At 45.0% G+C, this 27,049-nt stretch overlaps 3 protein-coding genes across 4 annotated transcripts in view; 2 read left to right on the forward strand and 1 right to left on the reverse strand.

Annotated features, from left to right (window-relative positions):
• The window catches only part of ST6GALNAC4 (ST6 N-acetylgalactosaminide alpha-2,6-sialyltransferase 4), a 683,294-nt gene that overhangs the window by 505,191 nt on the left and 151,054 nt on the right, over nt 1–27,049 (forward strand). The gene's annotated exons all lie outside the window — the stretch shown is intronic.
• Nucleotides 1–27,049, forward strand: part of ST6GALNAC6 (ST6 N-acetylgalactosaminide alpha-2,6-sialyltransferase 6) — a 490,277-nt gene that overhangs the window by 290,083 nt on the left and 173,145 nt on the right. The gene's annotated exons all lie outside the window — the stretch shown is intronic.
• The window catches only part of SLC25A25 (solute carrier family 25 member 25), a 59,408-nt gene that overhangs the window by 18,343 nt on the left and 14,016 nt on the right, over nt 1–27,049 (reverse strand). Inside the window, exon 1 of one of the 2 annotated variants that reach the window (XM_070758810.1) lies at nt 7,028–7,290. The exons of the other annotated variant lie outside the window; for it this stretch is intronic. Within the exon in view, the coding sequence (XP_070614911.1) occupies nt 7,028–7,186 (159 nt within the window). The 5' untranslated portion in view covers nt 7,187–7,290. Of the gene's footprint in view, nt 1–7,027; nt 7,291–27,049 lie in introns of those variants that run through there. 2 annotated transcript variants of the gene reach the window in all.

Raw genomic sequence — 27,049 nt, forward strand, 5'->3', positions numbered from 1 at the left:
TCTTTCTAATGAAGGGGATTGAAGAAGAGGAAACAGAGCTCTCTGTTTTCTCACCTTCAATCATCTTCCTTTTTATTTCATTAGAAAGATCTTTTTTTTAAATCATATATGTTGTTTTTGTGACGGTTTCTTTTCAAATAAGGCTGCAAAAATCATTCACCCGGTCCACTTGACAAAGAATGACCCTACTCCAAGACACTATAAAGGTGAGAAGAAATTAAAGAAGAGAAGAAATATTCAGACAATAAAAATCTGCCAATCTTGCTGGAGGAAAAGCAAAGGATATTAAACAAGGAAATTATGTTAATGGAATTAAAAGAGACTATTTTAAAAAAAAACCCAAAATGACAAAACACCTGGGCCAGATGGTTTCCAGTGGAGATATACAAGTAATTCCAAGCCACTATAAAAGAAAAAATGTACATGAAACATTAGGACAGGCTAAAATGCCAAAATCATTGGGAGAAGGCATATATAACGCTGATAACCCAAAGAAGATAAGGATAAATGCCTAATTAAAAGTTACAGACCAATTTCTCTATTAAATCCGGGCTACAACAATTCTTACAATATTGGCGGAAAGATTTTACATAGAAACATAGAAGACTGACAGCAGAAAAAGACCTCACGGTCCATCTAGTCTGCCCTTATACTATTTCCTGTATTTTATCTTACAATGGATATATGTTTATCCCAGGCATGTTTAAATTCAGTTACTGTGGATTTACCAACCACGTCTGCTGGAAGTTTGTTCCAAGGATCTACTACTCTTTCAGTCAAAAAATATTTTCTCATGTTGCCTTTGATCTTTCCCCCAACTAACTTCAGATTGTGTCTCCTTGTTCTTGTGTTCACTTTCCTATTAAAAACACTTCCCTCCTGAACCTTATTGAACCCTTTGACATATTTAAATGTTCCCCTTTTCCTTCTGTCCTCCAGACTATACAGATTGAGTTCATTAAGTCTTTCCTGATACGTTTTATGCTTAAGACCTTCCACCATTCTTGTAGCCCGTCTTTGGACCCGTTCAATTTTGTCAATATCTTTTTGTAGGTGAGGTCTCCAGAACTGAACACAGTATATTCCAAATGGGGTCTCACCAGCGCTCTATATAAGGGGATCACAATCTCCCTCTTCCTGCTTGTTATACCTCTAGCTTTTAAAAAAGATATTAAGATATTAAGCCAAATTCGCAATAATACCAGAATAATCATGAACATATTAGAATATTACGTTCAGGCTTCCAATTTTGCTTTGTTTTGGGAGAAGCCACAGTCAAGAATGTGGGTTTATGCAAGTCTGCGAATTAGGAAATCTTGGTTTGCCTGGAGCGTCCCACTTAAAAGAGGTTTTAGCTCCATAATCTGTCCCCATTTCATCAGCCAGATCAGGCTAGAATTAAGCTACAGGGCCAATTTCTTAGCAAATTAAACCCCGAAAAGCAGCCAAGCAGCCGGGGCACCATAAGCCAACATCCTGTAGAAATCAAAACCCTGGCACGGCGGGTTGCACAGCTGCAGCCGTTGAGCAAGAGAGAGGCACTGACAAATAACTCTGCAATTATGATTTTTCAGAGAGAGAGAGAATTATTATGTTAAAATTTATACTTGAGCACATATGTCCCATTCCGCTCAAAGGCTAAAGTTGGACCGTTATATAATTTAATCCCTTTTATTTCTGGCCGGGTAAGGACATCCAGCCACCTTCTGCAAATGACCTTTGGTAGGTCGAAGCGGCCGAAAGGCCAGACAAATCATATGATGGTTGTAAAAAGAGATAGAGAGAAGGGATCATCGTTTGCAGGCTAAAGATAGAAAGAGGTGTGTCAGCAGGCAGGCAGCAAGGCCAAATTTATGCACATTTTGCCCCTGATAAAAGGAAGCAAGTTAAGAAATGTTGGAAGGGGGCATTAATATATCACATCCAGGTTGAGAGGACAAGAAGAAGCAGAATATTATAAAGTCTGGGATAAGGTCTATGATTGGCTAGATAAAAGATCAAGGAATAATGAATAAATAATTAAATTATAAATAAGTAAATAGCTAATAGTAAACAATATTGGAACGTTAAATATACTGCTCAATAGTGTGCAATAGGGTTGATATTCCGGGCGGCGTCTGTAATATGGTAAATGATTTAGCTTTACTAGATAAATGGTCAAAGCAATGGAAACCGCAGTTCAATGTTTCCAAATGTAAAATAATGCACTTGGGGAAAAGGAATCCTCAATCTGAGTTTTGTTTTGTCTTATGAATAAATAACAATAATAACATAATAATAATAATAATAAACCACCATCCTGAAATACTAAATTCTCCTGCCCAGAACAATTGTCGTGGATTGCCAAAAGGGGAGAAGAAGTAACTTGACAGCAGCTGCCCGATTGGCATGGAGTTAGGGTTGGCTCAGTTAGGGTGTTTCTAAAATTGCAACATGCAACTCCTGTTGTGCCCGGTGCCAAAATATTTCAGGTCTTCGCATTAATCTTCTTGCATGAAGAAGAAGAAGGCACGGGGGGAGAATCCTGCTCCTTCGCATACTTCATAGGCTTCAAACTGGAAAATCTAAGGCCCTTTTCCTAAAATCCATGGATGTCGTTCCTTGTAACAATGACTTTGGTGGCTATAAAATTTGAGACTTTGAGTCTGGAATAGGAGCTTTGGCCTGTGGGTGTCGTATGCAGAGATTCGGGGGATGAACTGTGGGGAAAGAGGTGCTGGAGGCAGATTGGGCAAAATGTCAATGCAAAGAGAACGGCATGTGTGATAAAAATCCAAGGCCAATTCTGAAATTACTACATTGTCATGTGCTTCTGCTGGACCCAGACTTGTCCCTCTAGGTCAATTAATGATTAATCAATGCCGTAATATAAAAAAGAGAGAACGCCTTGGTGTTATCTGGTACTGAGCATGAGGAACTGAACATCAACCCTTACGGAGATGCCAACGCCGAGTCAAAAGTGTTGGTGGTGCCTTGAACAAACCCTACAGAGATACCTAGTGTCAAGGCGTTGGTGTTCCCTTGAACATCAAACCCTACACAGATGCCTACACAGTGTCAAGGCATTGGTGGTGCCCTGAACATCAAACCCTACACAGATGCCTAGTGTCAAGATGTTGGTGTTCCCTTGAACATCAAACCCTACACAGATGCCTACACAGTGTCAAAGTATTGGTGGTGCCCTGAACATCAAGCTCTACAGAGGTGCCTACACAGTGTCAAGGCTTTGGTGTTCCCTTGAACATCAAACCCTACACAGATGCCTACACAGTATCAAAGTATTGGTGGTGCCCTGAACACCAAACCCTACACAGATGCCTACACAGTGTCAAAGTATTGATGGTGCCCTGAACATCAAACCCTACACAGATGCCTACACAGTGTCAAAGTATTGGTGGTGCCCTGAACATCAAACCCTACAGAGATGCCTACACAGTGTCAAGGCGTTGGTGTTCCCTTGAACATCAGACTCTACAGAGATGCCTACACAGTGTCAAAGTATTGGTGGTGCCCTGAACATCAAACCCTACAGAGATGCCTACACAGTGTCAAGGCGTTGGTGTTCCCTTGAACATCAGACTCTACAGAGATGCCAACCTGATGTCAAAGTATTGGTTGTGCCTTGAACATCAAACCCTAAACATATGCCTACATGCTGCCAAAGCATTAGTGATGCCCTGACTATCAAACCCTACACAGATGCCTACAAGGTGCCAAACTGAACATCAAACCCTACACGGATGCCTACACAGTGTCAAAGTGTTGGCTGTGCCCTGATGAAACGCTGGCAACCCACAGAGTTCTTTTCAAGGGTGTGCCCCAGTTCTGTGTTGGTGGGGCAATTATCAGAGACTGCTGCTGTTACTTCTGCAAGTATGAAAGGAAGTCCAAGTTGCTGAACACCTTCCCATCTCCACTATGCCAAGTCTGGAATTAACCTTCAGTTGAGGTCGTCATCCGGACAACTCATAGTGTTGGTGAGCTGAGTGGGTGGAGGCCTCAGCTGGAGGTTCCTACATTTTATTTTTGAACAAGAGCAAACTTCTAAGCTTCAAGCCTTAAAATAACCTACCATTGCCAAAAACGTGCTATCTGGAAATGTGGTCCATGGATGTGGTTTTCAGGAACGAAACTCAAGCTAGATAATTCCCAAGGTCCTTGCTCAGCTGATACAGAGGAATGCAGGTTTCTCCTTAGCGCACATTTGCATAAGCCATGTTTGGAAATTTTCCCCCAGGGCAATTTCTAGACCAGCCCATCAGGGCTGAAAGCTGATTCCTTCATAAAGATGCACCACAATCCATCAACTATCTCCAAGTTATTTCCTCTTTCCCTTCTTCTTCTTCTTCTCCTTCCCTTTCTCCTCCTCCTCTTCCCTTTTTTCTCTTCTATCCCCTTCTCCTTTTCCTCCACTTCTCCTTTTCCTCTTCCACCTCCTTCCTCCTTCTTCTCTCCCCCTTCTCCCTTTCCTCCTTCTTTTCCTCTTTTCCTCCTCCTCCTCTTCCCCTACCTTTCTCCTTCTCTTCTCCTTCTCCCCTTCTCTTCCTCCTCTTCCCTTTCTTCTCCTTCCTTTTCCTCCTCCTTCTCTTCCCCTTCCCCATTTTTTCCTCCTCTTTCCCTCCTCCTATTCCTCTTCCTTTCTCGTTCTCTTCCCCTTCTCCTTTTCCTCCTTTTCCTCTTCCTTCTCTTCTCCTTCTCCCCTTCTCTTCCCTTTCTTCTCCTTCCTTCTCCTTTTCCTCCTCCTTCTCTTCCCCTTTCCCCTTTTTCCTCCTCCTATTCCTCTTCCTTTTTCCTTCTTCTCTTCCCCTTCTCCCTTTCCTCTTTCTTTTCCTCTTTTCCTCCTCCTTCTCTTCCCCTTCTCCTCCTCCCCTTCTCTTCCTCCTCTTCCCTTTCTTCTCCTTCCTTTCCCTCCTCCTTTCCTTCCCCTTCTCCTTTTCCTCCTCTTCCCTTTCTTCTCCTCCTCCTTTTCCTTCTCCTTTCCTTATCCACCTTTTCCTCCTCCTCCTTCTCTTCCCCTTCCCTTTCTCTTCCTCCTTCTCTGCTTCCCCTCCTCCTCTCCCTGATCGTTCTCCGAGATGATTTTCCCCATCCTTTTTTTTGAACTTTGTGCAGGGTCAGGAACTACAGTAAAAGGAAGCTCCTCAGCTGGAAGACCCCCCTCCCCAACCTAGCTGAGCTGGACTGGGGCATAGCTCCCACATTTCTGGACGGTCTAACCACGAGAACAGGCTAGGCTTCAAGAAAAAGCCCACGAGCGTTCTTTTCAAAGGAAGCCAGAGAAATTCCATCTGCGTTACTCATTCCCCTGTCTCAGTGACAACCGAGGCAGGAAGGAAATCTCCCCGGCGCCCCAAAATTAGGCACTCAAACAAACCCAAGCGGGCGCAATCGGAAGTCACCAAAGAGCCTCGCTTTTGGGAAAGTAGGTCAAGCTGGAAGAGAGGAAGGAAGGAATTAGGAGCGAAGGTGGAAAGTTCCGATAGGTGAAGAAGCGAAGCCTGGAGAAACCCAGGAAGTCGACGCTTTATGCCCGCTGCTCGGGTCTCTTTGATATAGACGGAAGTGGAAAGCAAAAACCCAGAGGCGGAACAGTATAAACTTGAGAAGGGAACTTAAAATCAGAAGACAATTGCAGGGGAGCGGCTACGTTTAGAGGTCACAACCAGCGCAGCCAACTTCTCTTTCAGATGCTAACAATACTTGGGTTCTATTCTAGCAGGCCTCATTTATAAGCCCTCCTTTTTTATAAATAATCCACCTTTGCCTATTTCTTAGTTGAGACCATGAATCTAAGCGAGCCCGTGACACGGAATCAAAGTACATTAGTTGTATGGGGGAACAACGTTTGGAAATCGAATCCAAAGTAAAAAGTATGGAGATTACATCTCTCCCTTTTGTCCACCTCTTCCTAAGGCTTTAGAAGCGATTTCATATTTTGCTTTGCCGGTAATTATTATGCAATGATTCAGTGATCAAAAGTAAATGATCATTAGTTTAGTTTAGTTTTATTGGATTTATATGCCGCCCCTCTCCGAAAACTCGGGGTGGCAAACAACAATCATGAAAATATACAATAAAATCCAATACTAAAAGCAAATTAAAACCCCTTAATATATAAAAACCAAACATACATCATAAATGGAATGGGGTGGGGGTAAAAGTCAATTAATTCCTCCCTTCCTTCCTTTCCACCTCCCTTCCTTCCTTCCATCCATCCATCATCCCTTTCACATCTTCCTTCCTTCTTTCCTTCCTTCCCACCTTCCTTCCTTCCATCCATCATCCCTTTCTCATCTTCCTTCCTTCCTTCCATCCATCCTTCCATCCATCCATCATCCCTTTCTCATCTTCCTTCCTTCCTTCCATCCATCCATCATCCCTTTCTCATCTTCCTTCCTTCCTCCCTGCCTCCCTCCCTCCCTCCCTCTCCCTTCCCTTCCCTCCTTCCTCCTTTCTTTCTTGGATTTGTATGCCGCCCCTCCACGAGGACTTGGGGCAGCTCACAACATAATAAAAAACAGTTATACAACATCTAAAACCCAATTAATATAATTAACTACTCTAAAAAACCCCGGAATCATTCATTCACATTCAAACAACAAGCATCCATTGCACTCGTTGGCCAGAAGTAAGGGGCTAGTGACCCCAAACCTGGCGGCATCGATGGGTTTCTGAAGTTCTTATGGAAGGCGAGGAGGGTGGGGCAGTACGGATCTCTGGGCGGAGCTGATTCCAGAGGGCCGGGGCCCCCACAGAGAAGGCCCCACCAAACGATATTGTCAAATTGACTAGACCCAGAGAAGGCCAACTCTGTGGGACCTGAGAGGTCGCTGGGACTCATGCAGCAATTACTTTTGGCCTCGGTGCCAAGCTATTCAAGGCAAAATGGTCAATTTTATCCTTTTCTCAATCCAAAAAAGCTTCGGGGGGAAGGGGGGGGAGGAAAAGGTCCTATCAGAGCGGGGGGGGGGACACCCACCCACCCACCCCCTGCCTCTCTCTCTTGCTTTCCCAGCCGCATCCTTACCTGCTTCCACTGCCGATAGGTGGAGAATTCCTGGGAAGGGATCAAAAGGCTCAGCCGGAAGATGGATTTGAGCTGGGCGGGGAGGCCTCTGGATTCAAAGTATTCAAACTCCGCTTGGGAATCGCCGAAGTTTGGCACATAGAGACACAGGCAAAGCATCTCCCCCCTCGCCCGAGCTGCGCAGCCGAGATGATAAGACTCCCAAACCACCCGGATTCCTTCTTGGCTTCGTTCGGGTCTGGCCTTGCCGGGAAGAGAGGAAATGCCGAAATGCCGGTGCGAGTGGGCATGACGCCCGGCTATGAACCGGGGCCGCCTCGGCTGCCCATTGGCTGAGCCGGCCCGGCCCTCCCTACTTAAAAAGGGAAGTCTCTCCGGCTAAGGGAATTTGGCCCGTTCTCTGCCAGCAAGGCATGTGATACGAAGGCGTTGCACAGAGCCGGGGCCTTTCGTAATAGCTTCACAGGCACACGTCACTCACTTTCCCCGGCGGAGAGGAATTTAACTCTTTGCAAGCCGGCAAAAGGTGAAAGAGAGAGGAGCAGGAACTGACTGCAGTATGCAGGCAAAGATTTGAGAGAGGAAGAAGAACCAGCAGCGGGAGAAGGGAAGGACGCTCAGCCGGGTTTAGGAGAAGTGGAGGAGGCGAATTTAGGGAAGAGAAGGACCAGGGAAGACCAGGATCCCACAAAAAGCACCAACACTTAGCCTAAACCAGTGATGGCGAACCTATGGCATGGGTGCCACAGGTAGCATACAGAGCCATATCTGCTGGCATGCGAGCTGTTGCCCTAGCTCAGCTCCAACAGGCCTGTGTGTGCCGGTCAGCTGATTTTTGGCTCACACAGAAGCTCTGGGAGGGCGTTTTTGGCTTCCAGAAAGCCTCCAGAGGGGATGGGGGAGGGCGTTTTTATCCGGCTCCAGGGAAGCCTTTGGAGCCTGGGGAGGGCGAAACACGAGCCTACTGGGCCCAACAGAAGTTGGGAAACAGGCTATTTTTGGCCTCCAGAGAGGCTCCGGGGGGCGGGGGAGCTGTTTTCGCCCTCCCCAGGCATTGCATTATGGGTGTGGGCACTCACGCATGTGTGATAATGCGCGCCCATGCTCTTTCGGCACCCGATGAAAAAAAGGTTCGCCATCACTGTCCTAAACCCTATTGAGGGTTGGGTTCTGCTGTCCTGCAGGCTGCTTCTGCTGATCACCGGCTGCCAGCAGTTTGGCAGATCGAATCTCAGTAGGCTCAAGGTCGACTCAGCCTTCCGTCCTTTCAAGGTCAGTCAAATGAGGACCCAGATTTTTGGGGGCAATAGGCTTACTCTCTGTAAACCGCTTAGAGTGGCCTGGAAAGCACTGCAAAGCGGCATGTAAGTCTAAATTCTAAAGTGCTATTTCAGCCTTCTGGAGGGCGGGAGAGGCCGTTTTCACCCTCCCCAGGCTTCAGGAAAGCCTCCAGAGTCTGTGGATGGCAAAAAAACCCAGACCCAGCGGGCCAACTGGAAATTCAGAAACAAACTTCTGGTAGGCCTGTTGGGCCATTTTTCACCCTCCCCGGGCTTCAGAAAACAGCCCAATGGGCCTACCGGAAGTCTGGAGCAGGAGACTCTGTTCATGTGTTTAATTAATTTCCCGCAGGTCCTTTACAGGTTCTGGGAAAGCGGTGTGGAAAGAGGAAGAAAGGAGCATCGGCTCGGGACACCTAGTGAAATGAGGCACGCCTGGTTTTGATTTAAGCCTGAGCACACACAAAAAAAACCCCATTCGGCGTTGTGTTGGTCGACGTCTTGGGGAGACGAGCCCGTCTTAAAAGACGCAAAGCCCAGCGTGATTTCTAGAAAACGTTTTCGGCAAGAAAAAAGTTCCAGGAGAAGTCAATGGAAGCCACCTAACTCCAACAGGATAAGGGCCGGACCAGAAAACAGGTTCGCCCCCAAAAAAGGAATGTTCTATCAATAGTGCTGAACCAAGCACAGGTCCTTCGCAGTGTCTCAGCTGTTTTTTTTCCTCCAAAACGGCTGACTATTAAAGGGAAGGATGGAGTTTTGGCAATTAATTGCTTGCTGTCAGGAAGCTTGCAAAGGAATTAAGAAGGTTTAAGTGTTTGAATATTGAGATGGGGAAACGCCCAGATTGCGGAAACCTGGCGAGTCCCTAATGGGAGTTTGTAGGGAAAGAGAAATTCTACAAGCCCTGTTCCCGCCGCCCAAAATAAGACCGCCCCTGATAATAAGCCCAATTGGGTTTTTGAGTGCACGGCAATAAAGCTAAGTGCTTATTTCAGGGTTCAAAAAAGATACAAGGCAGGGTCTTATTTTCGGGAAAACATAGTAGGTAGGTGGAAAGAAGTGGACTTGGCTTAACTCCAGCCTTCAAGCTGCATGGCAAGATTTGGGGAGGAGAAAGAACAGGTGACAGACGCCGGACATATTTGAGTGACAGAAGGTGGCCAATTTTAAGCCAGGGCGGCTCCGATTCAAGGTCATCCCATGTGACTGCCGGAGATTAACAACCTCGCAACCTTTTCAGAGCCGCGGCAGGATAGAGCACCATAACTACGAGACGGGAGAGCTGGCCTGAGCCCCGATAAGGGCGGTTCACAGATTTATGCTCTGGGGCAGTGCTTGCCAATTTTGGACTTCCACTCCCAGAATTACCCAACCGGCATGCTGGGAATTGAAATTGACATATCCTAAAAGCTGTAATGGTTGGGGAAGGAAGGGAGGGAGGGAGGGAGGAGTGGAGAAGGAGAGAAGGGAAGGAGAGGGGAGTGAGTGAATGAGGAAGGGATCCTGAGATTAATTAGAGGAGAGGGAGGGAAAGATTGGAGAGTGAAGAGAAGGGGGGGAGAAGGGATTCTGAGATGAAGAAATGGAGTGAAGGAGGGAGGAAAGAGTAGGGAGAAAACAGATTGAAATTCAGAAAAGTGTTCACTATAGAATCAAAGCCTTAAAATGAAGTTTATTTGGGGGGGGGGAGGGAGGGAGGGAGGGAGGGAAGGAGGGAGGGAGGGAGGGAGGGAGGAAGGAAGGAAGGAAGGAAGGAAGGAAGGAAGGAAGGAAGGAAGGAAATCTTAAAGAACTCTCTGCAGATGGGCCAAGCAACACAATCTGCATCCAATATCTCACTAACTTCAATTGTCTCCTTCCTCCAAATTCGGGGAGGGGGGGAAAGGGGAGAAACCCCAAAATGAGAGCTGGTCCTTTTTTAAAAAAAAAGCCACAGCCCCCGTTCTCCACCGATATTGAAAAAGGGTCCAATTTTGGTCCCCTTTTCCCTCCCCATCTTTTTTTTGGCTCCGGGTAATCCACCCCTTAGGACACAGCAGGTCTTGCGGCTTTGCCCAGTGCTAAGATACTGCGTGATTTACGTGATGAGGGATGGAGGGGGGCTTGCCCTCAAGACCAAGTCTGAATTACACACTCTTGGCCGGTTCTCGCCAGCCTGGCTCCATCCCACAGCAGCTGCCCTTTCGGAAACCCAGGCTGGCTCCCAGCCAAGAACCCTCCTCTATTTAAATATATATATATATGAATGAATCAAATCAGGATGCCAGTCCCGTTGCTTTGGGAACCCTTGAGGTTGCTAAGCGAAACATTAGCTTTGCCTTGTTTTACGACTTCTCTCGCCACGTGAATCGCTGCAAGGGTTAAATGCTTGCACCTATACCGCAGTCCGTCTTTTTAACCGTATTGTTTTACATTATTTTTTTAAAGGGACCAATTGTTTTAAATCCTTAAATTGGGAACACGGTTAAGTCACTTTTTTCCCCCCATAAATTTGAACGGTCACTAAATGAACAGTTGTAAATTGAGGACCGACCGTGAGTCCACCTTTATGATCTAAATAGCCACCCCGAGTCTACGGAGAGGGGCGGCATACAAATCTAATAAATAAAATGTATATATATATAAAAATAAAACAAAATAAAATAAATAAAATAAACATAAAATAAACATAAATAAATAAATAAATTTTTAAAAAGAGCTCTGGAGCAGGCACTTAATGATCGTCATAGGGGGTCAAATAAGCAATAAGGAAACAATCAATATTAATAAAAAAAAATTAAGGATACAACCAAGAAGTTACTTGGCTAAGTACTTGGTTAAGTTACTTAGTTAAGGAACTTGGGAGAGAAATATGTCTCCCCAACCTTCAACTTTGGCCTGGAACAGTTTCTCAAATAGTGGGGTGGCCCTCCCTTGGGGGGGGGGCATGCGACCCCAAGGAACATGTTTTTTTGCCACAGGGGGTAGTGGGAGATATAAACTGCATATAACAAACCATAAGAGACGCCATGTAAAAGTCGCCAGGGATGAAAAGAAAGGAGGAGAGAGATGGAGATAACTGGACAAACGTTAAGTCTCCCAAAAGCTAAGACGAGGAGATATGATGAAGCCTATGTAGCGACTACGGTGGGAGACGAGGAAAGACCGGTATGTTTACTGTGTCTAAAAATATTGGCAGTGGGCAGCATGGAGCCAAATAAATTAAGGGGGCCCCTTAAACACATTACACCCCAATCACGCTGATAAGCCGCTTGAGGGTTTTTTCAGCAAAATCGTGCTGAATATTGCAAACAATTGTCCTGCAGGAGAATTGGGAGGGGGGGGGACGACATGAAATGTTTATTTCTTCCTAGGGGGAGTGCAACAGAAAATAATTGAGAAATACTGAACTAGACAGAGAAGCAAAACCTGTCTAAAAATCCACATCTCCTCCAAGATCAATGGCAAGTTGGAGGTAAATAATAATAATAATAATAATAATAATTATTATTATTATTATTACTATTTATTAGATTTGTATGCCGCCCCTCTCCGAAGACTCGGGGCGGCTTACAACAACGATAAAAACAATATTATACTGGCACAAATCTAATCTAATATTTTAAAAAAACTAAAAACCCTATCATAATTAAAAACCAAACAGCACATACATACCAAACATAAATTATAATAAGCCTGGGGGAAAGGTGTCTCAAATCCCCCATGCCTGGTGGTATAGGTGGGTCTTAAGTAGTTTACGGAAGACAAGGAGGGTGGGAGCAGTTCTAATCTCCGGGGGGAGTTGATTCCAGAGGGCCGGGGCCACCACAGAGAAGGCTCTTCCCCTGGGGCCCGCCAGACGAAATTGTTTAGTCGACGGGACCCGGAGAAGGCCAACTCTGTGGGACCTTATCGGCTGCTGGGATTCGTGCGGTAGCAGGCGGTTCCGGAGGCACTCTGGTCCAATGCCATGTAGGGCTTTAAAGGTCATGACCAACACTTTGAATTGTAACCGGAAACTGATCGGCAGCCAATGCAGGCCACGGAGTGTTGTAGATACGTGGGCGAATCTGGGAAGCCCCACGATGGCTCTCGCGGCCGCGTTCTGCACGTTCTGGAGTTTCCGAACACTTTTCAAAGGTAGCCCCATGTAGAGAGCGTTGCAGTAATCGAACCTCGAGGTGATAAGGGCGTGAGTGACTGTGAGCAATGACTCCCTGTCCAAATAGGGCTGCAACTGGTGCACCAAGCGAACCTGGGCAAACGCCCTCCTCGCCACAGCCGAAAGATGATGTTCCAATGTCAGCTGTGGATCGAGGAGGACGCCCAAGTTGCGCACCCTCTCTGTGGGGGTCAATAGTTCCCCCCCCCCAAGGTAATGGACGGACAGATGGAATTGTCCTTGGGAGGCAATATCCACAGCCACTCCGTCTTGTCTGGGTTGAGTTTGAGTTTGTTGACACCCATCCAGTCCCCAACAGCCTCCAGGCACTGGGCACATCACTTCCACTGCTTAGTAGTCAGTTGGAGGAAAAATACAGGGGGAAAAAGCTGTCTATCCCAGCACCGCTGCCTTCTGATATGGGGCTGAGAGTTAAATCTGGAGAGCAGTGTTTTGAAAATGAAACGCAGACACCTCTAAAATTTGAAAAAAGTGCCCAGTGATCTGGGGACATTTTTCCCCCCAGTCTTTTGCCCCAGAATCCTCAAACCACCAAGTTCTCTACCTCTGCTTGCCATCCATCAGAGACGGATTGGAGGCTTCAAAAAGCCCAGGAGAGGGGAGAGAAAAGCCAGAATATGTAACGCAATGCAGCACATTGGTTTTTTTCGGGTTAGTGGCTTGGCTGCAGCAGGAGGAGAGAAGCTTGATCTCAAGGAAAACGCAGCAGCAAGGCAACCCGATGCAGGAGGAGAAGGGAGGGAGGGTAGAAGAACGTCCCCAAATTCAGGCTTGGCTAAAAGTTGGCTGCATCTCTGAAAAAGTTTTTTTAAAAAAGAAAAATTAAACCAACAGATAATCCTGATACCGAACAAAGTAACAGAACCGAATAACAGAGTTGGAAGGGACCTTGGAGGTCTTCTAGCCCAGCCCCTTGTTAGAGCAGGTGACCTGTGCCATTTCAGTCAAAAGGTGGTCTGAATCTCTTCTTAAGTGTAGAAGCAACCACAACTTCTGGAGGGTCCAATGGTTTGGGAAGGAAGGGGGGGAGAGAAGCAGGAAGGAGGATGAAGGAAGGAAGTGAGGGAGTGAGGAGAGAAGGAAGGAGGAAAGGAGGGAGGAAAGGAGGAAAGGAGGAAGGGGGAGGAGGAAATGAGGGAGGGAGAAAAGAAAGAAGGAATAGAGGAAGGAAAGAAGGAAGGGATGGAGGGAGGGAGGAAAGAAGGAAGGAGGAAGGAAGAGGGAGGAGGAAAGGAGGGAGGGAGAAAAGAAAGAAGGAATAGAGGAAGGAAAGAAGGGAGGGAGGAAAGAAGGAAGGAGGAAGGGAGGGAAGGAATGAAGGAAAGGAATAGGAAGGAAGAAGGAAGGAAGGAAGAAATAGGAAGAAGGAAGGAAAGGAAGGAAGGATGGATGGAAAGAAAAAAGAAAGAAAGATGGAGGGAAGGAAGGAAGGAAAGGAAGGAAAGGAAGGGAAGGAAGGAAGGAAGGAAGGAAGGAAGGAAGGAAGAAAGAATCTACTAACCAAGATTTTGCTAGCTGAAAAGGCCTGGGCTTGTGATCTGCATTGTGCAAAACTCAAACATTGTAAGACAGAAAGGGGGAACAGCCATCAAAGCAAGGGAGCAGCCAAGCACCTGCCTGTCAAACAATTCCAACAAAAGGTTATGAAGTGGTTGTGAAACGAACCAAAAGGTGGCCAGAAAACACAAGTTCTACGAAGCGAAATGGCACTCAATGCCAAGAAGAAAAGCTTTCTGCAGTCCACGAACCGAAACCTTTTCAGGGAACAAAGCCCTCTTCTTGAAAAGTTGCGTTTGTGAAGTGTTAAAATTACAATTCGACAGACTCTCCGCTGATCAGCACTTATCAACAGTGCTATTTGTCCTCAGTTGATGTCGCCCTGCGAAAAGAAACAACTTCATTGTTTTGTCCAAGGCCGCCTTGACATTGACCGGATAAAACGTCCACGTCCAACACGTCCACCAAAGTTTGGATAGCTTGTCTAACCAGGGTGTCATCTGCGAAGCTTGGACTAAATATGGAGATAGGGTGAGTTTTAATTCTGCAAACCACGGTTTATGGTTGGTCCATTCTAGACAGCAAGCTCACAAGCGGCCCTCATTTCCGTCAAAGTGTGCAGATATTTAACTTTAGTCCGGCACTTTTGGGCTTAGTCACCTCCTTTCTCCAAGCAGGAGGAAAGTAGAACTTAAGTAGAACTTAAATAGAACCCACAGCTGGTTGCTAATTCAGATTCATCCTAGGAGTTTCTCCAGAATCCCAGTTCTGAAACAATCTTAAGATTTGAACAAATGTGATCGGATTTGGACTTAATCAACCTGAAATTGATTGAGGAGCCACCAGATATGATACCACAAATCCATTCAGATCATGGTCTCCCAAAGATGCTTTTTCCAAAGGCAACTGGCTTCTGTTCTTCCTTGAAGACGTTTCATTGAAGCTCCTTGGATGAGAAATGAAACATATTCAAGGAAAAACAAGGTCCAGTTGCCTTCTGAAGAACTGAAGAAGCTTCTCAGATGAAAAGTGAAGCATCTTCAAGGAAAAACAAAGTCTAGTTGCCTTCCGAAGAAGCTTCTCGGATGAAAAGTGAAACATCTTCAAGGAAAAACAAAGTCTAGTTGCCTTTGAAAGATCTGAAGAAGCTCATTGGATGAGAAGAGAAACATCTTCAAGGAAGAACAAAGTCCAATTGACTTCTGAAGATCTGAAGAAGCTCCTTGGATGAGAAGAGAAACGTCTTCAAGGAAAAACAAAGTCCAGTTGACTTCTGAAGATCTGAAGAAGCTCCTTGGATGAGAAGAGAAACATCTTCAAGGAAGAACAAAGTCCAATTGACTTCTGAAGATCTGAAGAAGCTCCTTGGATGAGAAGAGAAACATCTTCAAGGAAGAACAAAGTCCAATTGATTTCTGAAGATCTGAGGAAGCTCATTGGATGAGAAGAGAAACGTCTTCAAGGAAGAACAAAGTCCAATTGACTTCTGAAGAAGCTCCTTGGATGAGAAGAGAAACGTCTTCAAGGAAGAACAAAGTCCAGTTGACTTATGAAGAACCGAGGAAGCTTCTTGGAGGAGAAGTGAAACCTCTTCCAGGTGCACTTTTGAGACATTGGACCTCGTGTTTTGCCGCGACATATTAACTGGCTCACGACTTCGGAACAAGTTTACCAACGTTTATGAATATGAATGCGCCCATTAACACAGGACAATTGTCTTCTGTGGGTAGGGGGCAAAAACCCTCTCACGAAATGACCTACTTCTTTAGAAATGATACAGGCTCTGCTCTCCGACAGAAGTTGTGTTTCCTTATCTCCTGAAAAGTGACTCACAATTAATTTCCCAGGGAACGGATGAGTTTTCCCATGGAGACAAGGAGCTGTTACAGAGAGCCGGACGCCCCTGGGGGAAGGAGGGATGGAGGGACAGATGTTCAAGGATTCTATTATTATCCCCCCCCCCCTTATTAAGCAAACAGTGTCTTCCCATCGAGGCTCAGAATCAGAATCAAGCTGGGATCTTAAAGGTCTTCTAGTCCAACCTCCTGCTCAAGCAGGAGACCTTATACCATTTCGGACAAGTGGTTTTTCCAGTCTCTTCTTAAGAACCTCCATGGATGAAGCCGCCACAACTTCTCGTGGCGAGCTGTTCCACTGGTTCATTGTCCTCACTGTTAGGACGTTTCTCCTTTAATTCCAGGTTGCTTCTCTCTTTGATTAATTTTCCAATCATTATTTCTTTTCCTGCCCTTTGGTAGGTTGGAGAATAACTTGACCCCCTCCCTCTTCTTCTTTGTGGCAGCCCCTCAAATACTATGTAATGCTGCTATCATGTCCCCATCCTGGTCCTTCTTTTCTCTAGCCAAACCCAAATCCTCCAACCGTTCTTCATATGTTTCTGCCTCTGGGTTTTTCATCCTCTTAGTTGCTCTCTTCATTGCACTTTTTCCAAAGTCTCAAAATCTTTTTTTTAAAAAAAATTATTATTTATTTACTGGATTTATATGCCTCCCCTCTCCGAGGACTCATGGTAACGTGATGACCAAAGCTGGATGCAATATTCCAGATGTGGCTATACTAAGTCTTTATAAGCCTAAACCTCAGGTGGCGCAGTGGTTAGAGCGCAGTACTGCAGGCTACTTCTGCTGATCGCTGGCTGCCAGCAGTTTGGCAGATCGAATCTCAGTAGGCTCAAGGTTGACTCAACCTTTCATCCTTCGGAGGTGGGTCAAATGAGGACCCAGATTGTTGGGGGGCAAGAGGCTGATTCTGTAAACCGCTTAGAGAGGGCTGTAAAGTACTGTGAAGCGGTATATAAGTTTAAACGCTATTGCTATTTCTGGTCTGCCTGTCTGTCCATCTATTTTCTACCTACCTACCTACCTATCTAATCTTTCTATCTTTCTACCTACCTACCTACCTACCTACCTACCGGGGTGGCACTGGTTAGAATGCAGTATTGCAGGCTAATTCTGCCAACTGCCAGCAGTTCGATCCTCACCGGCTCACGGTTGACTCAGCCTTCCAAGGTCAGTAAAATGAGGGCCCAAATTGTCGGGGGCAACCTGCTTACTCTCTGTAAACCGCTTAGAGAGGGCTGTAAAGCACTGTGAAGTGATATATAAGTATAAATGCTATTGCTATTTCTGGTCTGTCTGTCTGTCTGTCTGTCTGTCTGTGGGTGGCACAGTGGTTAGAATGCAGTATTGCAGGCTAATTCTGCCAACTGCCAGCAGTTCGATCCTCACCGGCTCAAGATTGACTCAGCCTTCCAAGGTCGGTAAAATGAGGACCCAAATTGTTGGGGACAATATGCTTACTCTCGGTAAACTACAAGTCTACGGAGAGGGGCAGCATACAAATCTGATAGATAGATAGATAGATAGATAGATAGATAGATAGATAGATAGATAGACAGACAGACAGACAGACAGACAGACAGACAGACAGACAGACAGACAGACAGACAGACAGATAGAAAGAAGATAGATTAGATAGATAGATAGATAGATAGATTAGATAGATTAGATAGATGATAGATTAGATAGATAGATAGATAGATAGATAGATAGATAGATAGATAGATAGATAGATAGATAGATAGATAGCTTAGAGAGGCCTGTAAAACACTGTGAAGTGGTATATAAGTCTCAAAGCTATTGCTATGCTATTGCCAAAAAGCGGTACTAACATTTCCGTGCCTCTGTTTATACCACCAAGAGTTCCATTAGCTTCTTTTGGCTGCCGTCGCACACGGCCAGCTCATCTATAAGCGAACATCCACTAGGCCTCCCAAGATCCCTCTCGCACTTACTGTTTTTGAGCCAGGTCTCGCGCCTATAATCTGTATTTGTACCTTTGTTGTTGCTGTTGTTTTTTCCTGCCTAGGTGTAAAACCTGGCAGGACAGAACAGCGAGGAGAAAGAAAGAAAATACCCCAATCTCTCTCTCTCTCTCAAACTGAGATGCTTGGAATAGGATAGCTGCATTGATCCAATACATGCCCATTAATATTTCACCAAGTTGGAGGGATGGAGAGGGAAGAGAGGGGGGTATACAGCAAGTCTTGTTATGTAGAAGTGAGTCGCCCCAGTTGGATGGGTGTAAGGGGGGAGGAGAGTCAACAAAATCACCTCCACCTGGACTATGGAACTGTTCTGACCGCCCAAGATTAATTGTGTTTGTTCCGGAGATGCAACAGACCTACTAATCCTGACCAGGTCTAGGGTGTTTGAAGGAGGGGAGAAGGGGGTGTTGCAGCATAAGGGAGAGCAAACAAGAGTCTCTTAAAATCAACAGATGCTGCAGTGCAGGCAGGCAAGCAAAGTAAATTAATTAATTAATTAAGTAGGAGCCGGGCGCCTCCTTCTTGCTCAGCAAACATCACCTCTGTTCCAAAAAAGGTGAAGCAATTTTATGACATTCGGAATTGAACCTAGATTAGCTGTTCCCCGATGACCAAAGCCCAGCCTAGGCAAAACAGAGATGGGGACCAAAAGATTTATTTATTTATTTATTTATTTATTTATTTATTTATTTATTTATTTATTTATTTATTTATTACTTAGATTTGTATGCCGCCCCTCTCCGAAGACTCTCCGAAGACAGATTGCTGTCTTGCTTTGGGACCTTCTAAAAGGCGCCCCACCCTACCCCGCCCGCCAATTTCACGAGACGACTAAAGTCAGGGACACAAAATTAGAAAAGTAAAATGACAATTTCAAACGCAGCGTAAAAAAAACGGCGAGTGAAGCAGTACCAGATAGATAGATAGATAAATAGATGGATGGATGTAGACATATGGATAGAGACAGACAGATGTAGGTAGGTAGACAGCTGGAGATAGGTAGGTAGGTAGGTAGATAGACAGACAGACAGATGTAGGTAGGTAGGTAGGTAGGTAGGAAGGTAGATAGATAGACAGACACACGTAGGTAGGTAGGTAGGTAGGTAGGTGGGCGGAGGTAGATAGATGGATGGAGGGAGATAGAGAGATGGATGGATGGATGTACTGTAGATAGACAGATAGACAGACAGACAGACGTAGGTAGGTAGGTAGGTAGGTGGGCGGAGGTAGATAGATGAAGGGAGGGAGATAGATGGACGGATGGATGGATGGAGATAGACAGACAGACAGACATGTAGGTAGGTTGATGGAGGTAGATAGATAGAGGGGGGGAGGGAGGGAAGGAGGGAGGGAGGGAAGGAGGGAGGGAGAGATGGATGGATGGACAGACAGATACATAAAACACCCCACCCTACACTCAAACCATGATGAAATTGTGAGGTTTTCTAAAAGACTTTTTAAAAGGATAAATAAAAAAGAAGATGATTTTTAACCGGGTGTCAGGAATGTCTTTCGAGGAAGTGCTGAGAAAGCTTTTCCTCCTTGCAGGGTTTGGGACATTTAGATCAAGACAAAACACTTAAAGGGAGGGAATACCCCAACATATCCCTTCCTGTTAGCTTCTCCTTCTGGACTAAGGGTCTCCAAACATTGTCGACTTTTAAGACCTGTGGACTTTAAACTTCCAGAATTCCCCCAGCCAGCCTGAGGAATTCTGGGAAAGTTGAAGTCCATGGGTTTTCAAAATGGCCCTTGATTCTAGACAAAGGTTTCTTGTCCACAAACCAAGGCCGAGGACGAAGTGGGGAAGTTGTCCAGCGGTACACGAAGGCACACAAACACACACACACCGTTTGTGCCATTTTAGGGCTGTTCAAATTCAGAGCAAGTCCACCCTGTATCCAAGGGCCAAGAAGCAACGGGGCATAAATGCTTAGAGTCTCCGAAACAGTGGCATTCAGCAGGCCTTTGAATCAACGGCGCCATGGAAAAACACAGGAATTCCCTTGGCATGAGATCTTTCGCACAAAGGTCCCCTCCAAGACATTGGGAGGTATGTGTTCTTCCCCAATGCACCAAGACATGGATTTTCGATTCTCCTGCACCAATCAGGCCCGATAGATGAAGATAAATTAAAATTGCTAAAACTGAAGAGTTTCTGGAAGACTAGATTAGAAGCAAAGCCATTTCTGCGATGGCTGTTTATCCAATTTTCCCATACCCCAAAAGTTTCCAGGACTCGTCTTCATCGTAACAGCAACACAAACGCCCCCAGGGGTGGGGGGTTTTTTTGGTTGTGACAGTTCCTACCTGAGACCTCTTTAAAAATTGCCTCCTGTGGGTTGTTTTTTCTTTTTAAACTTTGCATTCTCGGATTGCACAAAGATAAAAGAACAACCCTGAATGTTGACAAGGTCCTTAGACCCCTGATAAAAGAGGGGAAAAAGATGTTCCCAGATTAACGGCAGAGAGGTGGAAAATTTTTAACCTCGGTTCGCAAGGGAGTAAGCACTGCAACCTTAGAAACCATTAACCGTGCTACCTTCTAAGCCGACGCTTAAGATAGTCCAGCTTTTCAGCATGTTTCGTGTAACTGGTCTAAAGAAATTGTGTGATTAATTCGCTAATTTCTTTCCTCCCCGGCCCAACCTTCGCCTCAAAGGTCTTTCAAAATTAATACTCACGCACTTTGTAGAACCTTGGCAAATGTTCGGGTGGCTTAAAACCATTCTTTGACATTTATCTCCCTGCTGCTGCTGCTATTATTAATATTTTTATTTTTATTTTTATTTTTATTTTTATTTTTATTTTTATTATTATTATTATTATTATTATTATTATTATTATTATTATTAGAAACATAGAAGACTGACTGCAGAAAAAGACCTCATGGTCCATCTAGTCTGCCCTTATACTATTTCTGTATTTTATCTTAGGATGGATATATGTTTATCCCAGGCATGTTTACATTCAGTTACTGTGGATTTACCAACCACGTCTGCTGGAAGTTTGTTCCAAGGATCTACTACTCTTTCAGTCAAATATTTTCTCACATTGCTTTTGATCTTTCCCCCAACTAACTTCAGATTGTGTCCCCTTGTTCTTGTGTTCACTTTCCTATTAAAAACACTTCCCTCCTGAACCTTATTTAACCCTTTAACTTATTTAAATGTTTCGATCGTGTCCCCACTTTTCCTTCTGTCCTCCAGACTATACAGATTGAGTTCATGAAGTCTTTCCTGATACGTTTTATGCTTAAGACCTTCCACCATTCTTGTAGCCCGTCTTTGGACCCGTTCAGTTTTGTCAATATCTTTTTGTAGGTGAGGTCTATTATTATTGTTGTTGTTATTATTATTATTATTATTATTATAGTATTATTATTATTATTATTATTATTATTATTATTATTATTATCCCCACCGCCTTTTATTTGTAATTCTGAAGATCCTTATCAAGCCAAATGAACGTCTGAAAACCAGTTTGCCTCCATTCTCTAAATTCAGGTGGGTTTGTTATACAAGGCTGGGAATTTTGAAGGGCTGGGGGGAAATGTCGTCAATTTCAGACCGCATTCTTTACCTGCATTGATTTCAATGGAGGCCTGAAACAGGAAGACTATTATTTTGTCCTAGACGCTGCACAAGTGAAACCTACCGGGATTAAAAGAAGTGATCCAGAGGGATGGCACCGATTTATTATTCTATTTCTTTTATATTTGTAGAGTGGAAAAAACTGAAGAATCCTCCCTTTTACATTAAGCAAATACTGTCTATTTTCCCCCAGTTCTTACCTATCTCTTCCTCCTCTCATCCATCCTTCCTATAAGGTGTGAGAAGCTTCATTTTTTAAAAAAAAAACTCTCCTGCCCACCTCCTATCTAAAAGTACTACGTGTCCCACAAGTTCACTCTGTCCCCTTGATCAACCTCCCTTCTGGCGCCTTAAAATTCTAATCCAGCAAATTTTATTTTATTTTTTTCAATACTCCGATGTACATATTCACTGTTCGCTATTACCGAGTGGCCGGATCTGTCTTCCAAAATTGGAAACCCAAGACGAACTTTTGAGTTTGCTAGTACACAAAAAGGTCTTTTAATTTATCTAATGGGAAAACTAAGTTGTTGCTTTTTTTAAAAATTCTCTTGCACAAATGAACGAAGGCAGCTCTGACAAGGCTCACCACCCTCCTGCAGGCATCACACCGCATATTGACCGTAGCGACACAAAAACCGAGCTGCAAATTTCTCTAACTGAAAATCCTTTCCGGTCCCTGGACTGCAGGATTCTCGGCCTCTCCTTGCGACAAACGCAACTGGAGAGCACAAAGAGGGATCTATGCGCTCTGCAGGAATCTCGCATGCAACGCCACAAGATCCCGAGTCGAGACGAAACCCTTGCCAAAGGCTACGATGGAAAACCTCCACTTCTGTTATCAGCCTGGGAGTCTATCAGTGGCGGTAACCTTCGGTAGATAAGCCCAGCGATTCAAGAACTGCAGACCGGGCGTGAGACTATCAGACGCAGAGTTGCATCACAGCCGACTGAAACTTCTTGGTGTGTTTTTTTCCCCCGAACTGTCGCCAAGGCTCCCATTCCCCAAGCGGCTTCTCCGAAGCCTCCAGGCTCCTTGCCCCACCCCTCTTATAAACACCCACCCACCCCTATGGGTCTCAGTTGCCCACGCAGGGGAGGGAATTCTGCCTCTAAACGTTACCTCCGTGAAATGCTCGGCGGGCCCCACCACCAGGAGAATGGTCGACCTCCTTTCGGAGGGATCGGCCTCTTTGTTGTTGTTGTTGTGTAACTTTTGGGGCATCTTTGGCGCTTGGTCCCCGGGGTTGGGGACCGGAGGTTCTTCCTTGGCCGCATCCTCTTTGGCGCCGGCAGGGCCTTGACACTCAGTCCGAAGAAAGAGGGAAGAGAAGAGACGACCAAGCGCCTGCAGCATCCCTTAAATCCCTTGGCGAAGAGAGAGGCTCGGAGGGGGAAAGGATGCGGATGCTCGCAGCGCTGGTGGGGGACTGACAGATGATCCGCTCAGCCTGGAGGAATCGGTCCTGCAGCGGAAAGCTTCACGCCCACCCTTGCCGGAGGCTCATGTTGCCTGCCTGCCCGCCTTTGAAAACGCTGGTGGAGTTGTCGTGCATGGACTCACAAGCAGTTCATTCAAGGAGAGAGAGAGAGAGAGAGATACAGGGAGGGAGGGAAGATGCTGTCTGCTGGGAGGAGGCTGCGCAGAAGTGTTTCTCCTGTGGCCAGGAGGAGGATGGAGCGCCACGCTCGTTGCCAGCTGCAGGATTAGCCGGGGAAGCATCTCCCCCCCCTTCCTCCGCTTCACCCACCAACCCCTACGTTGCACGTCAAAGGAGCAACAAGCATCAGCCCCCGATGATCCAGCAATGGATTCTTCACTGCAGCAGGGGCCGGCCAATCGAGGCTCCCAACATTAACAGGTTCATTATTCAAACCAGATGCCTCGGGCCAATCAGAAGAGCCCGTGACTGGACACTTTTCTGGCTTGCAGACGGGGAAGGGGTGCAGAGGGCGACCTCGGGTCTAGGAAGCCGCAAGCCCCCCACCCACCCACCTAGTGGAGAGAGGAAGAAGACACTTGTCCTCAAAAAAGAAAAAAAATGCACAGGGGAAAAAATTCTTTGGGGATCCTTGCAAAATTTGCAAGCCCCGTTTTATTTATTACTTAGCTTTCTATATATGGAACAAAGGGGCACAATCTGAGGTTAGTTGGAGGAAAGATCAGAAGCAACGTGAGAAAATATTATTTTACTGAAGCATAAAACTTATCAGGAAAGACATGATGAACTCAATCTGTATAGTCTGGAGCAGTGTATTTTATCTTAGGATGGATATATGCTTATCCCAGGCATGTTTAAATTCAGTTACTGTGGATTTACCAACCACGTCTGCTGGAAGTTTGTTCCAAGCATCTACGCCTCTTTCAGTAAAATAGCATTTTCTCACGTTGCTTCTCATCTTTCCCCAAACTCACCACAGATTGTGCCCCCTTGTTCTTGGGTTCACTTTCCTATTAAAAATACTTCCCCTCCTGAACCCTATTTAACCCTTTCACATATTTATTTATTTATTATTTGATTTGATTTGTATGCCGCCCCTCTCCGAAAACTCGGGGCAGCTCACAACAGTAATAAAAACAATATAGCAGTGGAACAAATCTAATATTAAAAAACATATAAAACCCTATCATTATTTAAAAAAACCAAACCACACATTCATACCAAACATAAAACAAAGTATTAAAAAAAAAAAAGCCTGGGGGAAAGGTGTCTCAACTCCCCCATGCCTGGCGGTATAAGTGAGTCTTGAGTAGTTTACGAAAGACATTTAAAGGTTTCGATCATGTCCCCCTTTTCCCTTCTGCCCTCCAGACTACGCAGATTGAGTCCATTGAGTCTTTCCTGATAGGTTTTGTGCTTAAGACCTCCCACCATTTTTGTAGCCCGTTTCCATTACATGGCTTGCTTTCTCCCCTGCCCCGCTTTCAAGATGAATAAAAGGCCAAACTGACCCAGGGTGTGGGGAGAGGGGGAGAGGGAATCAGCGGAAAATGCAACTCAAGATGCAGAATTCAAAAGGCATGCAAAGGGACAGATTAGATTACTCTTCTCTGGTATGTCTCTGCTTTTGGCATGATAAAGGCCAAGGAGCTGCTCCTCTGATGTCAGCAAAATCCTAGACAGAAGGCATCTCCGGTTGCCCTTCATTATGAGTTTAACCCGGTTAGGCTCGCCTAAGTCTCCCCTTCACAATCGTCAAAGGAAGGAGCTCACCAGTTTAGTCCTTCAATTTCCAGAATTATTATTATTTTTTATTTATTTATTGGATTTGTATGCCGCCCCTCTCCGGAGACTCGGGGCGGCTAACAGCAATAATAAGACAGCATATAATAATAATCCAATACTAAAAACAATTAAAAACCCATTATAATAAAAACCATACGGACATACCATGCATAAAATTGTAAAGGCCTAGGGGGAAAGAGTATCTCAATTCCCCCATGCCTGGCAGCAGAGGTGGGTTTTAAGTAGCTTACAAAAGGCAAGGAGGGTGGGGGCAATTCTAATCTCTGGGGGGAGTTGGTTCCAGAGGGCCGGGGCCACCACAGAGAAGGCTCTTCCCCCGGAAAGTTAACAGGATAACAGAGTTGGAAGGGAACTTGGAGGTCTTCTAGCCCCATCCCTGCTCAAGTAGGGGACCCTGTATCGTTTCAGAGAAATGGTTATCTGGTTTCTTCTTTAAAACCTGCAGTGACGGAGCACTCACCATTTCTTTTTTATTTTTAAATATTTTTTATTGTTTTAAAATTAAAAGACAAAACATTTCAAACAAACATAAAAAGACCAAACAATACGCAATACATTAAAAAGTAGCTACAGTCACTCCACTCAAAATAGAAGTCTTCTTGATTCAACAAAGTAAAAAAAAAAATTTTTTAGTTTAGATAATTCAGAGAAATATACACATCTGTAGAATATCTCTACATAATATATTCAATCTAATAAATTTTACTATTTAGCACTTTAACTTTCTTAAGTTTTTTTATTATTCCACCAACTATATATTATCTGCCAAGTTTTATAAAATTCTGATTCTTTTTGATTATTTAACCGCCTCGTCATCATATCTAGTTCTGCACATTCCATAATCTTTCTAAAAACCTCTTCATCTTTTGGAATTTCCATTTCTTTCCATCTTTGTGCAAAAACAATCCTAGCAGCTACTAAAATGAGCACTCACAATTTCTTAATTAACTGTTCTCCCTCTCAGGAAATTTCTCCTTAGTTCTATGTTGCTTCCCTCCTGGATTAGTTTCCATCCATTGCTTCTTGTTCTGCCCTTGGATGCTTTGGAAAATAGTTTGACTCCCTCTTCTTTGTGGCAACCCCTGAGATATTGGAACACTGCTAGCATTTCTCCCTTGGTTCTTCTTTTCATTAAACTGGACACCACCCAGTTCCTGCAACTATTCTTCATCCTCCATCCTCCAATCCCCTAATCGTCTTAGTTGCTCTTCTATGCACCCTTTCCAGAGTCTCACAATCCATTTTATAATGTGGCGAGCAAAACAGAAGACCAAGGGGGAGGGGGGGCAGAGAAGATGGAAAATGCAGACTCCAGAAAAACACAATTACTGGAAATATTGTCAGAAAAAAAATAACAGGGTTGGTTGAACGGAGAGACACGTTATCTCCAGAACCTGTGTTTAACAAGAAAAAAAAAAGCAAGGCTCAAGAATTCTATTCCTCATCTTTTTGGTTCTTTGTAAAACTTTCCTGCCTTGCTGTGTCTGATGGGAGGCAATAAGGATTTCAATTCTAGATGGATTGGATTGGATTAGGATAGATGGATGGATGGATGGATGGATGGATGGATGGATGGATGGATGGATGGATGGATGGATGGATGGATGGATGGATGGGTAGGCAGGCAGGCAGGCAGGTAGGCAGGCAGGTGGGTGGGCAAATGATGGATGGATGGATTCGCTTCCCAATTTTTACTAACGATGCCTTCTGCCGCACGAATCCCAGCGACCGGTTAGGTCCCACAGAGTTGGCCTTCTCTGGGTCCCGTCGACTAAGCAATGTCATTTGGCGGGACCCAGGAGAAGAGCCTTTTCTGTGGCGGCCCCGACCCTCAGGAAACAGCTCCCCCCAGATATCAAAGTTGCCCCCACCCTCCTTGCCTTTCGCAAGCTCCTTAAAACCCACCTCTGTCGTCAGGCATGGGGGAACTGACATTTTTTCCCTTCCCCCTAGGGCTTATAGAATTTATACATGGTATGCTTGTTTGTATGATTGGTCTCTTAAATTGGGGGTTTTTTAGATTATTTTTTAATATTAGATTTGTTACATTGTCTTTTTTATTGTTGTTAGCCGCCCCGAGTCTTCGGAGAGGGACAGCATACAAATCTAATAAATAAATAAATAAATGAATGAATGAGCTGGCGCTGAGATCAAAGCAAACTAGTTCCACGAGAATTCTCTCTTTCCGCCCTAATTCAGGAAATTTTCCATTCATGACACATCCATCATCAAAGAACAGCTAGCCAGTTAGATTTCTTTTATTCCCTCCTGCATAAGACCACACCTGGAACCCTGCATCCGGTTTTGGTCACCACACTATAAAAGAAATGTTGGGACTCCAGGAAAAAGTGCAGAGAAGAGCAACCAAGAGGATTAGGGGACTGGAGGCTAA

This window comes from Erythrolamprus reginae, chromosome 8 (genome assembly GCF_031021105.1).
Source record: "Erythrolamprus reginae isolate rEryReg1 chromosome 8, rEryReg1.hap1, whole genome shotgun sequence".
NCBI lineage: Eukaryota > Metazoa > Chordata > Lepidosauria > Squamata > Dipsadidae > Erythrolamprus > Erythrolamprus reginae.